Source organism: Xiphophorus maculatus, chromosome 22 (assembly GCF_002775205.1).
Source record: "Xiphophorus maculatus strain JP 163 A chromosome 22, X_maculatus-5.0-male, whole genome shotgun sequence".
Lineage (NCBI taxonomy): Eukaryota > Metazoa > Chordata > Actinopteri > Cyprinodontiformes > Poeciliidae > Xiphophorus > Xiphophorus maculatus.
The window spans coordinates 2,575,712-2,592,076 of NC_036464.1; the positions used below are offsets into that span (position 1 = coordinate 2,575,712).

The window sequence follows — 16,365 nt, forward strand, 5'->3', positions numbered from 1 at the left end:
AGTGGGGAACAAAATGGTTTAAACTGCATATCAGCGTCTGTTGAAATTCACTGCAGTGACTTTAATTTACTCCACTGACACAAACAGAGAAACAGAGAAAAAGTTTGACCTTCATCCATAAAATGAAGTGAAAGTAAAAAGTATAATTATCAAAAACTGAACTTCAGTATTTGAGAAACTTCCTGTTGCTGCTGGCCAAATCTCTCAGATGAAGACGGACTGATCAGTAAACCGAGAGCTTTGGCTTTTGGTTCAGCTGTTTTCACCACAATCACTGCAGACGCGTCACCAACCCGTCATCCATCTGCTGCTCCAGTTTCCCCTCAGTCACAAACAAAACCTGAGACACTTAAACTCCTCCACCTGGCCAGGGCCCAGTCTACGACCTGAAGTAGGCAGGTCAACACCATGGCCTCAGATTTTCATCAGGCATCTAATCAACTTGGTTTGGGTCTTTTAACAGATTCTGACTTTAATAATTAGAAACTTCTGTAGTCTGAGTATTTTCAGACAGTTTCTTACTAATAATTACATAAAGAAATCAATTTTAGTCCAAAAATAACAACAGAAGTTCTGTCTGAGCTTCAGAAAGTCGGAGTAAATGAACCAGAAACTGGTGAAGAACCGCTGCCAGAACCAGAAACCCAAACAGCGCCGGCCCGGTGTTCCAGGAACAGATTAACGGGTCAATGAAAACCTCTGCAGGCGGAACATCCGAGTGTCAGACTGAATATCCGGCGCGTCAAAAGTCAGCGCTGCGGGGCGGCGTCCGTCGGAGGCGTGGAGTTGTCACCACGAAGCGAAGCAAAGCGAGGCGAAACGCGGCGCGGCGCCACGAGGAGTTTGTCATTAGATGTTTAGTAACAACAGCGGCGTGGATGTTAGCACATAATTAATGTCAAAACACGCCGTGATGCTCGCTGCCCTCCGGCTGGACAGAGAGAGGAAGACGAGGAAGCAGGAGGAAGACGAGGAAGCAGGAGGAAGATGAGGAAGCAGGAGGAAGATGAGAAAGCAGGAGGAAGATGAGGAAGCAGGAGGAAGATGAGGAAGCAGGAGGAAGACGAGGAAGCAGGAGGAAGATGAGGAAGCAGGAGGAAGACGAGGAAGCAGGAGGAAGACGAGGATCAACATTCCAGCTCTTCCTGCTGGTTTCCAGCAGCTCCTGAATAATGGAGGCGCTGCAGAAGGACGGCGGTTCTGGGAATCAGGAGAGCAGGTTCCTGTTCACCTCAGGACATGGAGCGTCTGTCTGAGACCGGGCAGAACCGGATCAGAACCAGGGCCAGAACCAGGCCCAGAGCTGGGCCAGAACCAGGCCAGAACCAGGGCAGAGCCCAGAACCAGGCCAGAGCTGGGCCAGAACCAGACAGAGCCGGGCCAGAACTGGATCAGAACCACGGCCAGAACCGGGTCAGAACCGGGTCCAGAAGCTGAGCCAGAAACCTGGATCCGCTCAGTAACTTTTACCAACCAGAGAAACGTTTGAAGTTTCTCCTGCTTGCAGATTTGATGTTTTTATCCAGAAGTTCATTCTGTGTAATAATGATTAAATTAGTTAAACTCAGATTAACTAATTACTAGTATAAATGCTAACTACATAATTACAGTGAAATATTAAATTGCTGCTGACTTTGTGGTTTAAAATGTATAAACATGATTAAATTTGACTAGGCCGTCACAATAAGCAATAAATCAATTAATCACATGATAAATTAACACAAACTGATTGATCGTTTTTCTCTTTCTACCAAATCCTGGATGATTAAAGTCCGTTTGCTGTTTTGGTTTCCACTGAACCTTTTGTTGAAGGACAGTTTGTTAACAGAGGTTTCATAATTCATTTTATTTCTTTTTCTATTTATTTTGGATATTTAAAATGTTTTCCAGTTCCAGAGTTAAATGGTCATGAGAATAAGTTCTGGTATTATTACCAATTATATATTAATATATTAACATTTATATTCCTAGAAAATGGTCTCAAAACAACAATATCAACATTTAGCATAATAACTTCTGATTTGTGGCCTAAATTCGACCAGGAAATGTTAAAGTGTTTCCTCCAGTTTGGGACGGAGGAATTTAATCATCTCAGGTAAAAATGGAGTAAAAATGGAAGCTGATTCACCTGTAAAGAAGGTGGAACATTTTACCTAAATCAAGAATAACTCAACATCCTCCTTATCTTCAGTTGGTGGAAATTCAATCTAATCTGCAGATTTTCTTTGAGAAATGAAGATTTATTATGAGGAAATGCAGGAAGTAGACTGCACCCACCCACCAGGTCACAAACCCTGAGGAGAGGAAGTGGACGAACCTGATGATCCTTTAATCCCTGCTGCAAACTGATATAATTTGATATAAAACCGTGTGTGTGTGTGTGTGTGTGTGTGTGTGTGGACTCTGGATTAAAACCAAGGCAAACACTTCATAATCCCGTCCACTGTTTCCACAGCAACTAATCAGCAGCGTCAAAACTGATTCAGTTTAAGGAGTTCTGACATCATAACGAAGGAGAACTTAAAGTCAGTAAGAATTATTCTGATTGGTTTATGCAGAGATTGATCTGCAGGCTGGAGCAACCAGGACTTTATTCTAAGGTCTTTATTACACATAAGCTTCTTTAGTCCATCTTGTTAAAGTGGTTCAGCTCCAACAGGTGTAAACACAACTAATGTGGGGCTCAAACAGATTCTACCTGCAGCCAAGAAATCAGACTGAATGTTTCTGCTGAGCCAGGAACATCTGGGCATGTCCAGGATTTATGAACCCGGACAATTATTCTGGACAATTATTCTGACTACAAAATTATTCTGACTACAAAATTATTCTGACTACAAAAACCCGATGGAGTCTCAGATCCTTCTGAGTCCAACAGGAAGTCAGAGTTCAGTGATTTAATTAGGCCGGAGCAGAAACCCAGCAGCTTATGAAGGACCAACAAGTGAAAGAAGAATCTGCTGAGTCATGCTAGCACCAGAGTGCCGAGTCACTGGTTGCTATGGTGATTTTTACCTGTGATTTTCAAGAGTCTAGAAACATAAGGAGGGTGAATAAAAGTTAAAGTAATTAAAGTCTAAACTTTAATTTTCTCCAAAAGTATAAAACTCAGTGGAGGAATCTAAAACACTGAGAGGTGAAGGGTCAAAGCTACCAAGCCGCTCCGTCTCGCGCCGCAACGCTAACGCATCAGAGTCCAACTTCCTTTGACTTGTTCAGGCTTCAGCTGTGAAGCCCGGCTGACCTACAGGTCCAAACAGGACTGGGTTCTCTAACTCAGTCAGTTCCATCATGAAACTGTTTATCTGAAGCTTCCTAAGCGTGTTGGACTTAGCATCCCCATGCTAACCTGATGCTAAGCTAGCATCTTATTCAGTCTGGACGACTGACTGGACATGAAGGACCAGGTGGGCCTCGATTCTAACCAACAGGTCTGCAGCTCTAGTTGGGATTTTATTATCTGAACTTGTGTTTTCTTATTGTTGGAAGTTGTTTCATATTTCTGCTACAGAGAAATAATTACTCAGCTCTAAATGTTACATTTCATCCACTCTTTAGCAGGAACTGTCAGAGTGTGACGTTATTTTTATTCCTGCCAGAGAAAACATTTGTTTCCTTTTTTTAAATTGGTCTCTGTCCTCCCCAACAGCAACTCCCACGTGCACGCCCACGTGCACGCCCACGTGCACGCAGAGCAGAGAGATTTCAGGCTTGTGGCTGGTGAGGCCAACAGAGCAGCAGGCTTTACGTAACCCAGTTGGCCCCCAGACTGTGTTCGGGTTGAATGGGGACATCTCACTGCAACACACAGAGAAAAGGCTTTCTGTGCACACACACACTCACACACACACACCCCGACACACACACACACACACACACACACACACACACACACACACACACACGCCGACACAGATACACAAACACACACTAGTACCCAGAAAACGCTCACACAAAGGCGAGCGGGAACACTGTGTATCCTCCACACACATTTAAAGAGTGGAAACTAGGTTGGGACGTCCTGTTCACTTCTGCCCTCACAGCCAATCAGAGCTCAGCTCTGTTGCACAGCTCTGCAGGCTGTCGCCCCGTGTAACCTGCACCAAATGAGCTGCTGACCCTCAGTGTGTGTGTCCATTACATACATCAGATGAGCTGTGGGTTGTAATAATCATCACAGCGCGAGCGGCGGAGGATCTGGACTTTGGGTCAGTGGGACAGTCCAGATTTAGATGGAAAGAAACGCTGAATGTTTGGGTTCAATCAGCTGTGAAGGTCAATGTTCACTAAACAAGACCAGAGTCTGAAACTGGAAGTGATGGAAGACATGTGATCTAATCACTGCAGTGTTTATGTGTCTGCAGGTTTGAACCAGATAAAAAGGATGAGTCGGCATGGAGACAGCAGCAGCCGGACCGGAGACGGCGCCGCATCAGAACCTCTGTCAGCCGCCATGATGCAGCGATCCAACAGGCTGGAGCAAAACCAAAACATCAACACACCTTCTCGTGGCGTTTCCTGGCCAGAAGGGAAACTCGGCCCCTCCTCACTGCGCCGGGAGACCCTGGAGGTCCGTAAACCACCTCACAGGTTTTTCTGAAACATCTTTTATAATTTTGGTTGCAGCTCCAGGATGAGCTTCATGAACTTAAGGTTCAAACATTTCCTGGTTCAGTGTGTTAACTGGCTTCAGAAGCATTTTTTCTTCTGACTGGACAATAAATTAGCAGAAACTACAAAAGATTTTTTATGCAAAAGACAGAATTTAAGATCCAATACATTCAGAGGTAAAATATCAGCTTCCAGCAACACATCAGGTGACGGAGAGACACGACATTCAGCTCTTTGCTCTCAGACGCCGTTTCACATCCAACCTGGTGCAACGCAAACACGCTGACATGGGAAAGTTTTCAACATTTTCTCTGACTTCATCAGAATAAAAGGATTTTCTTTCAAATGGTTTATACTTTGAAACACCAGCTGGTCCAAAACATTTTCTTCAGGACAAAAAGACCAGATGAGGTCCAGATGGAAACTCCAGTTTTCAGTTTCTGATCGTTTAATGAGATCGAAACGTTTTTTAGAACAATTGGAAAAACTTTTCCTCTTCACAGTTTGTCTTTATGAAGGATTCCTAGAAACTGTAAAACAACCTGATTGAGACAAAGGGAAGCTGCACAGATTTATGAAAACAAGCTGCAGGAAAGTTTTGATCAGCTGATTTAACTTGATCTTCATCTTTAAAAGCTTTAATGTTCGTTTCTTTCTCTTTCTATCCATAAAATGGTCCAATATTTCCCTGGGATGCATCGTGGAAACAGAACTGTTGCAAACACTTGTTGCATAAACTGTAAATGTGCTGCTGACTGGGATTCAACAGCAGCTCTAATATGAATTTTATAAAACCACATCAGAAGCAGCTGGTCTGATGATGTCAGTCACCAGACGCTGAGGAGAAGTTTTACCCAGAGATCTCTCTGGCTGATGGGATCACTGCAGATGGGTTGACCCTGAATGGTCACCCGATCCGAAGGCCTCGAGGTTTTTAAATACAAACTTTAAACTGGTTTTAATGGGTCTGACTTTTCTCCTCCTTCCTGTTACTTCTTCAGCAGACAAACAGTTTCAAAGGGTTCTGGTAGCTTTACTGTTCAGAGTAAACGTCAGGAAAGAAGAGAAATGAGGGACAGGGAGGAGCAGGACGGAGATAAAGGAGCAGGACGGAGAGACAGGGAGGAGCAGGACGGAGATAAAGGAGCAGGACGGAGAGACAGAAAGGAGGAGGACGGAGGAACAGGAAGGAGCAGGAAGGAGAGACAGGGAGGAGCAGGACGGAGGAACAGGAAAGAGGAGGACGGAGGAACAGGAAGGAGGAGGATGGAGGAACAGGAAGGAGGAGGATGGAGGAACAGGAAGGAGGAGGATGGAGGAACAGGAAGGAGGAGGACGGAGAAACAGGAAGGAGGAGGACGGAGGAACAGGAAGGCGGTGCTGTCGATGCTCTTACCTGCGGCTCAGGTCGGCCACGTGTTCCTGGAGCCAGCTGCTGCTGGCCGCTGGAGGGAGACACATGGAGACACACAGATCCAGAGTCAGTGAAACATGATCGGCCCACTCTGAGGCGGGTCTGAAACAGAACCAGAACAAAGTAACCGCTTCATTTTGAACTGTCAGCATAGAGACAGATTCTTCTCAGGATGGAAACTAAAGGCATAAAATTCAAGGAATATATGAGTGGCTCTTAACCTGAACCCTGAGGGATCCCACATGAGAAAGAGCAGAAACTGGAAATCTGCCCAGTTTCCCCCAGAACCAGCTAAACGTTGCAATTTAGACACAACAGAGATAAATCCTTTCACTTAGGAGCATTTTATCGTCCCTTAAATAAAAATATTCCTCTGAAAATCTTCAGCAGGAACTAAAATGAAATAAAAATGGAGCCAAATTTAAGAAAAAGGACTGGAAACGTGAATAAAACCTGGAAATCACCAAGTAAAAGTGTTTCTGCTGCGTCTGGGGATGAAGGCAGGATGAAGGTCCGACCCGACCAGAACCGTTTAACTGTTTGATCTGCAGAGGATCAGATGGATCTCACTGGAATATCATCTGCTCTCATTTAGGAAACTAACATTTTTACAAAGAATCTCTTTATTTTGTTCTTTAAGAGTAAAGTACAAAACTTTTACTGCCATTCTTATAATAACTGGACTTTACATTTTGTTTTGGGTCTGAGCATCGGGCCGGGCCGGGCCGGGCCGGGTCGGGTCGGGCAGGTGCTGCAGCCATGAACAGATCTGTGCAGCTGCAGACGGAGAACATGTTTCTGCTCCGGCGCTGCAGGAAACATTCAGAACCAGCTGGTTCCACCGGGTTGAGACCCTTCACCTCCTCGCTCCGCTCCAGAACCGTTCTATTCCTGGACCGGAGCAGCAGAGCGCCGCTCTTCCGTCAGCGCCAGGATAAAAATATCCCGATTAAACAGAGAGAAGTGAAGCCGCTCGGCTGCTGCGTCCACCTTCACCGTCCGCCGGGGGCCAGCGGAGGTCAAAGGTCCCTCACATCCTGCGCGGCTCTGGGTGTGTGTGCTGCAGTGTGTGTGTTTTGGTGTGTGTGATGTTTGTTTTGCCAGCAGGCTGAGTCAGTCTAAACAAACATTTTAATGGAGTCACTTATTTATGATACGTGAGCTGCAGGAGGACGGCCGAGTGTTTCAGCGCCGCGAAGCGAGGAGCAGCAGCAGCGTTGCATAACACACCGCCTGGGTGTGTGTGTGTGTGTGTGTGTGTGTGTGTGCGCGGCCCCCTCCCTTTGAAAAATGTCAGATGTTAAGTGATGTTGAGACTGCTCCAAACACAGCAACCAAAAGCTGAAACACACACACACACACTCTGAGCTCATGCATCAGTGGACAAACTGTGAGTCAGTCGGGGAGAAGAGGAGGAAAAACAAGAGGAAAACTACTGGGGAAGGAGGGAGAGGTGTAAAACGGAGAGGAGGAAGAGAAGAGCAGGAAGAACTTAAAACAGCAAAGAAGACAAGAGGGAAAAGAGAAGAAGAACAGAGGAACTAAAAGAGGAAACAAGAAAACGTGGAAAGGATGAGGAAGGAAGGAAAGAGGTGCAAAAGGAGAGAATGAGGAGAAAACAATGTTACAATGCAGGAGGAAAAAAACAGATGACAAAAATACAGAAAGAAGGGAAGAAAGAGAAGAAGCAGTGAGACAGGAAAAGAGGATGAGAGAAATTACAAGAAGTCAGAAGCAAGAGCGGAAGAGAATAAAAGAGGACAAGAAAGAAAGGAGGGAGGAAAGCAAAGGATGAAGTCAACTGGAGAGAAGGAACAGGAGGACGAATGAGGACAGGAGGAAATGAGAATAGAGAGGAAGAGGAGCAGCGAAGGAACTGCAGAGCAGGCTGAGAGTCATTTTAGGACCGGGACTCGGAAGATGCCGAGTCTGTGGTTGCCATGGAGATTCCCACCATTTTCTGAGCAGCTTTCCATGAGGAGGGCGACCAGAAACATGGGAGGGAATTTAACCCCCAACCAAACTACTGATGAGGGAAACTTTTTATCAACTCACTGAATAATTATTGAACTGATTTTATTCTCATTCTGTGTTTCAGAAACAAATTAATGAGAACTTTGGCTCAACGTCAGACGTCAGCTTCCTCTGGGTAAACTCACCAATGATCCTCTGGAAAACACTGACAGCCAATCAGCTGTCAGCATAATCCTCTGGAAAACACTGACAGCCAATCAGCTGTCACCATAATGCTCTGGAAAACACTGACAGCCAATCAGCTGTCAGCATAATGCTCTGGAAAACACTGACAGCCAATCAGCTGTCACCATAATGCTCTGGAAAACACTGACAGCCAATCAGCTGTCACCATAATGCTCTGGAAAACACTGACAGCCAATCAGCTGTCACCATAATGCTCTGGAAAACACTGACAGCCAATCAGCTGTCAGCATAATGCTCTGGAAAACACTGACAACCAATCAGCTGTCAGCATAATGCTCTGGAAAACACTGACAGCCAATCAGCTGTCACCATAATGCTCTGGAAAACACTGACAGCCAATCAGCTGTCACCATAATGCTCTGGAAAACACTGACAGCCAATCAGCTGTCACCATAATGCTCTGGAAAACACTGACAGCCAATCAGCTGTCAGCATAATGCTCTGGAAAACACTGACAACCAATCAGCTGTCAGCATAATGCTCTGGAAAACACTGACAGCCAATCAGCTGTCACCATAATGCTCTGGAAAACACTGACAGCCAATCAGCTGTCACCATAATGCTCTGGAAAACACTGACAGCCAATCAGCTGTCACCATAATGCTCTGGAAAACACTGACAGCCAATCAGCTGCTGCGTTTCATTTGATTTCATCTGATTTATTCACTGACAGAGGAAAGGCGCCGCCTCACTCCAATAATCCCCCCAAAATATCACAAAGGCTAAATCATTCTATTCCCCAGAGGAGGAGGGATTACAGGCTCTGCTCCACCAGAACCGGACCGGACCGGAACCGGAGGAGGGGGCGGGGCTTACCGTCAGAGACGTAGGAGAAGGGCTTGTTCCTGACGGAGAGCAGAGTCAGCAGGTTGAAGAACAGAGCGACGAACGTCCCGACCAGCAGCCGCCCTCTGGGGACAGAAACAGATCTGTTACCCACCGACCAGGCAAAACATTATGACCACCTGCTGCTCTCCTCGCCCCGACCCGAGGAGGTGCAGGGAGAGCTGTGGCACCTGGTACCAACAGCAGCAGAACCGTTACATCCTGGTAGATCTGACATGTTTCATTATACATGAAGTGACCCGTGGAACTAAAACTTTTCATCAATATTAAGAAATTATTAACTAAAACAAGCTGTTAGTCAGTTTTGTCTCATTTCACATAGAATAAGGCATTGGCACTAAAAACTAGACTGAATTACTTGGTAATACTTTGTATTTTTGTAGGTGGTACAGAAACATCCTGATGGACCCAAAGCTTCCCAAACCATCACACTCATCCCGCCCAGAAGCCCCGCCCACCAGGTAATGGAAAGGAAACGTCTGCAGAGAGCAGAGGGGAGGATTTATCTAATCAGATTAAGATTCATTCATTCCAGGATCAACCAAACTCTCGTTTCCTCCACTGGAACAACTGCTTCCAATCCCAAAGTCATTTTTTGTTTTCAAAGCAGTCCAGGTTCCTCTGGTTCTTCCTGCCCAGCAGCTGCTAGGAGACCGAAGGACTGATGATGATCGCTCCCACTGCAGAGAAACCACAGAGCTCAGACTGCTGCATCCGCAGTGCACAAAGCAGCGTTTTCACAGGTCCTTCCTCCCATCACTGCTTCCAACAAACTCAATAAGTGCCAATATTTGCAAAGCTTCATTTTAAATAACATTCATGGTGCTATTGCATGTTTTTTTTTGTTTTTGTGTAATTAATGCACAAAAACGTCATCCTGCTACTTGAACATCCTTTGCATTGCAGCACATTATTTCCTAACTACACAGTATTTTCTGTAATAATCTTTTACAGTATATAATTCTTAATCTTGTTTTTAAACATCTCCTCCATTCTCTGACCTTATCAGGCATCTTTTCTGCACAGATACATTTATTAAAAAATCCAGTTTATGACTATAAAACCTCCAGGACACAAAAACAAGCAGAAACTCTTCAAATCAAACTGAAACTGATTGATTTACATCATGTAAGCTGATAAAATCACCACCAGTTCACAAGTAGAACAAGAAGTAAAAAACTCCACCAATAATCCAATTAAGGGACTAAAAAGGAGCCAACAGCCCCCCCCCTCACAGGTCAGATTAATCAGCACAGAAATGTGGGTGTTGCTGTTCCAGCCAATCGGACGGCTGCTCCGGTCCTGAGGAGCCAATCACGTTGAGACAGAAGAGGAAAGGAGAGATAAGACGGCGGGGGTTTAATCCTGTCACAGGTTAAATCTCTGGGCTTCAGGTTATCAAAGCTGCCATTAATCAGTTCCATCCCACAGAAAGACAGAGTCACCAAACGGGTTTTATTTCTACAATTTATACAGTTTCTAGTTATTTTTTTTAGCTATCCAGATCGATCTCATCTGTATAGATCCTAGCAGAGACAGATGCTCACTACAACCTTTTTCTGGACCACCAACAGATGTTTATGACAAACCGACATCTGGGATTTATCCACGACAGGAATCATGGGTAAAAACTCAGTATGGTAGAAATTTAAAAAGAACCACTTCTGTTTTCATTTACCCTGAAACTCTGGGTTGAGTTTCTGACATTTCTGACTGTTTCCAACAGTAAATATCACATTTCTCATCTAAAACTTGTTCACAGCTCATGTTTTATATGCAGCTGTTTAGAAACAGGCAGTAAAATACTTTAACAAAATAAAATATTTGTACTCATGTTCTTTAAAGGGTTTTCTTCTGATATTTATGAAAATTGCATCCCTCCATCCATCTTCACAACATTTAATTTCCCTTAAGGATTAATAAAATGTTTTTGAATTGAATCTGAATTTTGAATCCAGTGTTAGAGTGCAGAGAGAGAACTTGCATTATTATGCTGTTATAAATATATTACTTTAAAATGGTCTGGAAACAGGAATATTATCATTTATCAAAATAAATGTTCAGACAATTTATCATCCAGCAAAACCTGTCACTGTGACAAAGTGTTACCTGGCTGAAGATTACGGAAAGTAAGTTCCTGAAGGAAAATGTTCCTTAAAGTATTTAATTTATAAATTAAATCAGCAACAAAGTTTGGAGAAAATATTTACAAACTGAAGAAAACACCTGAGAGCTGCAACGAGCTGTGGATCAATCAGATTCCAATAGAAACAAAAAGAAATTCCTCCCGCGCCGTGTGACTAAACAGTTTTAAATGTGGAGGAACACACACACACACACACACACACACACACACACACACACACACACACACACACACACACACACACACACACACACACACACACACACACACACCCATCCCAGTGAGACTGAGGGAGAAGACGTCAGCGCTGCCACTGTTCCTCTAAATGTAATTCTGTTTGTTGCTCTGAGTGACCCAGTTGTTTGGGATGTTCTGTTCTCTCAACAGCTGGCACTCCCCGTGTGTGTGTGTGTGTGTGTGTGTTCATCTCAGAGACACACAGGAGGGTATCATGTCTGTTTATTTTCCATCCTCCTGTGGGAATGTGTGTGTGTGTGTGTGTGTGTGTGTGTGTGTGTGTGTGTGTGTGTGTGTGTGTGTGTGTGTGTGTGTGTGTGTGTGTGTGGAGGGATAATACTTACGTGTGGACCTCCGGCTGCTCCACGAAGCGCTCCACACTAAAAACACAGAAACACACACAGTGAGTAAACAACAGCGGCCGGTCGGATCGGAGTGGGCCCGACCCGGGTGTGTGTGTGTGTAGGTGTGTGTGTGTGTGGCAGTGATGGAGATGTGAACCGAACAAGAGGAGACAAGGAGACAAGGAGCAAACATTCACACACACACTGGGAAAAAGCAAACAGGTGAAAACACACACACACACACACACACACACGCACGCACGCACACCTCATCATGGCTGATGGTTTTTTCAGTGAACAAACTAAATTAATTTTCAGGAGGTAAAACTTCACCCTCCCTCCAGTCTCAGGATTGTATGGAAACCAGTTTCATATTTTATTCTTGTAATCATCTTGGTTTAGTTGGGGAACGATAAGCTGAATGTCTGAATGTTTTCCTCCTTGTCCCCATGTGTGTGTTTATTTAACAATAATTTAAAATCATCCCAATTTATAAACTCGACTCGTTTTCAACATTCGCTCATTTATAAACACTTTTTTTTTGTTGATTTTTTCTGCTTTTGCTTTTCTGTAACACTTTGGACATTATTCAGACATATTCAGATCAATGTGCCATGCCAATGAACTTTCTGTCCAGACTTTGACTAGGCCACTAAATCATCATTTAGCTTTTTTCAGCCATGTGTGACTAAACGGTTTAAATCCACAGCTGGATTTAAACTCAGCTGGAGTTGTTAGGATCATTTTTCTGCAGCAGAACCTGGCTGTGGTTTGACCTGAAGGTCAAACACTGAAGGTCGAACGTTAACCTTCAGGATTTACTGAGAAAAATTCACAATTTCATCAACTACAAAAAAATCACGTCTACCTTAGACATCAGTGTGCTAAAGACCCAATGGGAGTATGCGTGTGTGTGTGTGTGTGTGTGTGTGTGTGTGTGTGTGTGTGTGTGTGTATGTGTGTGTTGTGATCTCGGACCACTGAGCCCTCCCCTCCCTGAGAAACGACCTCAGGACGACCCCAAACCTGACGCCAGGAAAGGTGTGAGTGTGTTACACTGACGATGTGGTGGCATTCCTGCAAACATCCAGGTTCACCAGTTAACACACACACACACACCCCCCCCCACACACACACACACAGAAACATTCAGGGTATTCAGGTGACACCTGGAGCCGGGCAGTAAAACACATCCCGACCCACCACTCCTGGTTCGATTCTACATCCAAACAGAACCGGGTCAGAGGTCAATGCTCCACTAAAGGCTGTTGCTGTTAGTTGGACTTTCTTCATCTGCTGATCAACAACTCTAAAAATTATTCTAGAGACGGCGGCCATCTTTACTGCAATAAACGCAGCGCTGCTGGGAGACGGCTACGTTCTTCTTGCGCGAGTTGCAAGAAGACTCGTGACACGTTACTCGTGACACGTTACTCGTGTGACGTAAACTGTTCACACAGAAGTCTGACCTCATCACATTTAATTTGTAGAACAAAAACCTGTTTCTTTTAGAAAAATGAAAAACTCTAAATTGGTTTCCACCAATTTAGAGCAAAAACATCTGCAAATGTTTTATCTATTAAACTACTGTTAAAAACCACTTTTGGTTTAAAGTTTGCTTTTTTAACTCATAATAGTTTTATATTTTGTTGTTTGCACTAATAAAATGATCCTTGGTGAAGTTGTTTCCCTGTAAGGTTCGTTCTGATCCGACCTCAGGAGCTTTAATGGCGCCGCTCCGTTCAGGAACAGGAAACAGGACCAACCCAACGCCGCCCAGTTGAAAATGTGTAAAAAGTCTGAAAACAATTTTATTTTCTATCTCAGCAGAAAATCCTGAAGAAACATATATATCTTTAAACAGAAAACAGGAAAATTTTATCTTTTCTCTAAAGATTTATGATAAAACTTCATCAAGAAAACTCATTTCTGTCATTTTGTTTTAAAATGTAAAGCAAAGGGCATCAGAAACTCAACTAAAACAGGATTTCTGTGTGAAGCAGGTCAAACAAATAAATCCAGGTATTATTCCAGGTCTGTACCTTTCCTTCAGGATGAACAGAGCTCCCAGCTGGACCAGGACAGTAGAGGCAAAAACGGCCAAAACCTCCAACCTTTCAAACCTGAACAGGAGAAAAGAGACAAAAACTGGTGGATCCATTCATCTCCAACCTGCTCAGACAAACATTCAGAACACGAAGCGAAAACCTGAGAGACCTCAGAGCGATTCTTCCAGACATCACCAACATCTGGAGCGGATCCGGACTGAGGTGATCTAATCTCATGTTTGGCTTCTGACCTGAGGAGATTCCTCACCACAGAGTATCACTTCAAAAACACTTCAGCCTTGTAACGTGTTGCTTCATCGCGCTGGGATTAATAAAACTGGGTTCAAACCGTTTAAAGACGTAAAAATAAGCAATAAAAGTCTTAAATCTTCCCCTGAACAGACAGGAAGCGAGTGAAGACGAGCCAAGACTGAAGTCATGTTTTTATACTTTTTAGTGGCCGTTAAAAAGATGAGCTCCAGCTTTCTGCAGATTGATTCACACCAACACAAACCATTAATGGAGGAAAGATTGATGTCATAAAAGCACCAACATCTAACAGGCAACAGGAAGATAACATGAGCAGAAACTGTTAGGTGAGAAAGAAGTTGGTGGTTTGGTTGCTTTCACTCCTCCTGCCATGTGTCGAGTTTTACGAGACGAATGTTTGTGATTCGCTACTAGATTGTAAACAGATCCTCATTTAAGGAAGGCAGAAAAATGTTTATACATGTGATGTAATTCATATAAATAAGTGAGAAAATGCTGCACTTTGCAGGCGCTGTGGTTTAGATATTTTAGAAAACAGTCAAGGACTGTTAGGCAGCTAATTTGGGATTAACAATCTGGGTTTGGAATCAGAGGATTTCAGGAAGTCGGTTTGGAGGTCACGTTATCTGGTCTAGTACAAACCTTCTTAACATGGCTATACCATTTCAATTAATGGAAATAATAAACAGTTTTATCGAGTTCTGAAAGTTTCACAGATTTTCTTCTCCAGAGAGAAAAATCTGGATTAGTTTCAGGATTTGTCCAGAATCTGGGAGAAGAAGCCGACAGCCAATCAGAAACCGGCTCAGCAACGGGAATCCAAACATCCCGGCTGTTAAATCTGGGAAACCACCTCCAACCCAGAACTGACATTCAGTTACAGCGGTTGCCGACCTTTGACCTCCTCATATAGAGAGCAGCTTAGCGAGCGTTGAGCTAATGGGGTTAAGATCGACGCCGACTGTGATCCGAAGGGCCGCGTGATTGACCCAAACCGAGGAGCTTCTGTTTCTGCTAAATGAAGCGGATTCCCGATGAAAGCCGGAGGAACCGGGCGACTGAGACCAGAACCGGTCAGAACCACTGAAGATGGGAAAATAAAGCCGGAAATTATAATCCAAGAGACGCAAGGCTGATTAAACAATTCAGTAATTGGACATTTCAGGAGGTCCAGGAATTTTTGGGAATATTTCCAGGAAAACTGAAGGTGGATCCTGGTTGATTCGGTGAAGCATCTGTAATTTAATAAAAGTAGCAAAACTGAAATTAACTGCATAGAAAGGATTTAACTGGAATATCTGGATTTGAATCTGTTTCCATTTTTGAGCAGTTCTGGAATGAACTGATTAGATGATCTGATGTATTTCCATATAACTGGAGATTAATTACATCAGTTTGTTTTGGGAAAATGCCTGAAATTGGTGAAAATAACCTGAATTTAATTTCCTGATGACTAAATAATGAACCCTGAAGCCCAGAAGAACCGTCCCGATGTGCTGCTGCTTCGGGTTCAGGATGAGCGGTTCTGTTTTAATGAGCGGTCCACTGAGCGCCGAGGCTAATCTCCACGCTGCATGTCACCGATCCAACGACCCATTTAATACCAACAAACTGAAACCGAGTGTTTCTAGGACTGCAGCCATGTTTGTTTACAGAGATCCCACCTCTGACCTCAACACCGGCCTGGCCCGGTCCGGTTCAGATTGTTAAATCTCTGATCCTCCACACACCAGGGGGGAAACCAATGACTGCGCTCTCATAATCCAGCCTGCAGGTTTGCAGAACCAGAGATCTGAGTCAGAATCAAGCAGCACCGTTTTCACTACTTTCTGTTTGACCAAATGAACAGAAGTGCTCCTGTTATGACCAGCATTTTTGTTTTGTGCCTGTAGGAGATTTGCTGATAGAGTCCAGATGTTCCGCTTCTGGCCTCAGAGGTTCTTTAGAGAACCACCAGAAAACCAAGGAGCCCAGGTCAAAGGTCAGAGAGGTTTAAAGCAGGATGATCGTCTCTGACCAATCCGCCATCTGGACACAGAGACAGGATGGACGTCCTGCTAACGGTTTCACCTTTACGGTTTTCACCTAAACCGTAAAGGTGAAACTGTCAGTAACTCCTGAATTCTAGGAAACGACTTTGTTGAAGCCCAGTGAGAGCAGAAGACCAGTGGTGGGTTTGTAAATAAACCGGATGAGTGACCCTGACGAAGGTCACAAGTCAAAACGCGT

At 44.1% G+C, this 16,365-nt stretch overlaps 1 protein-coding gene and 1 long non-coding RNA gene across 2 annotated transcripts in view; one reads left to right on the forward strand and one right to left on the reverse strand.

Moving 5' to 3' along the window:
* Positions 1-16,365, reverse strand: part of slc30a6 (solute carrier family 30 member 6) — a 51,106-nt gene that overhangs the window by 7,092 nt on the left and 27,649 nt on the right. The window contains exons 7-10 of the mRNA XM_023327443.1: positions 13,861-13,941; positions 11,819-11,854; positions 9,062-9,156; positions 6,008-6,056 (exon numbers count right to left, since the gene is read on the reverse strand). Coding sequence (XP_023183211.1) covers positions 6,008-6,056; positions 9,062-9,156; positions 11,819-11,854; positions 13,861-13,941 — 261 coding nt within the window. The remainder of the gene's footprint in view (positions 1-6,007; positions 6,057-9,061; positions 9,157-11,818; positions 11,855-13,860; positions 13,942-16,365) is intronic.
* LOC111606574 lies at positions 1,063-11,406 on the forward strand. The gene is made up of 3 exons (XR_002752113.1): positions 1,063-4,275; positions 4,365-4,570; positions 9,475-11,406. It is a non-coding gene; the product is annotated as an uncharacterized LOC111606574 (long non-coding RNA).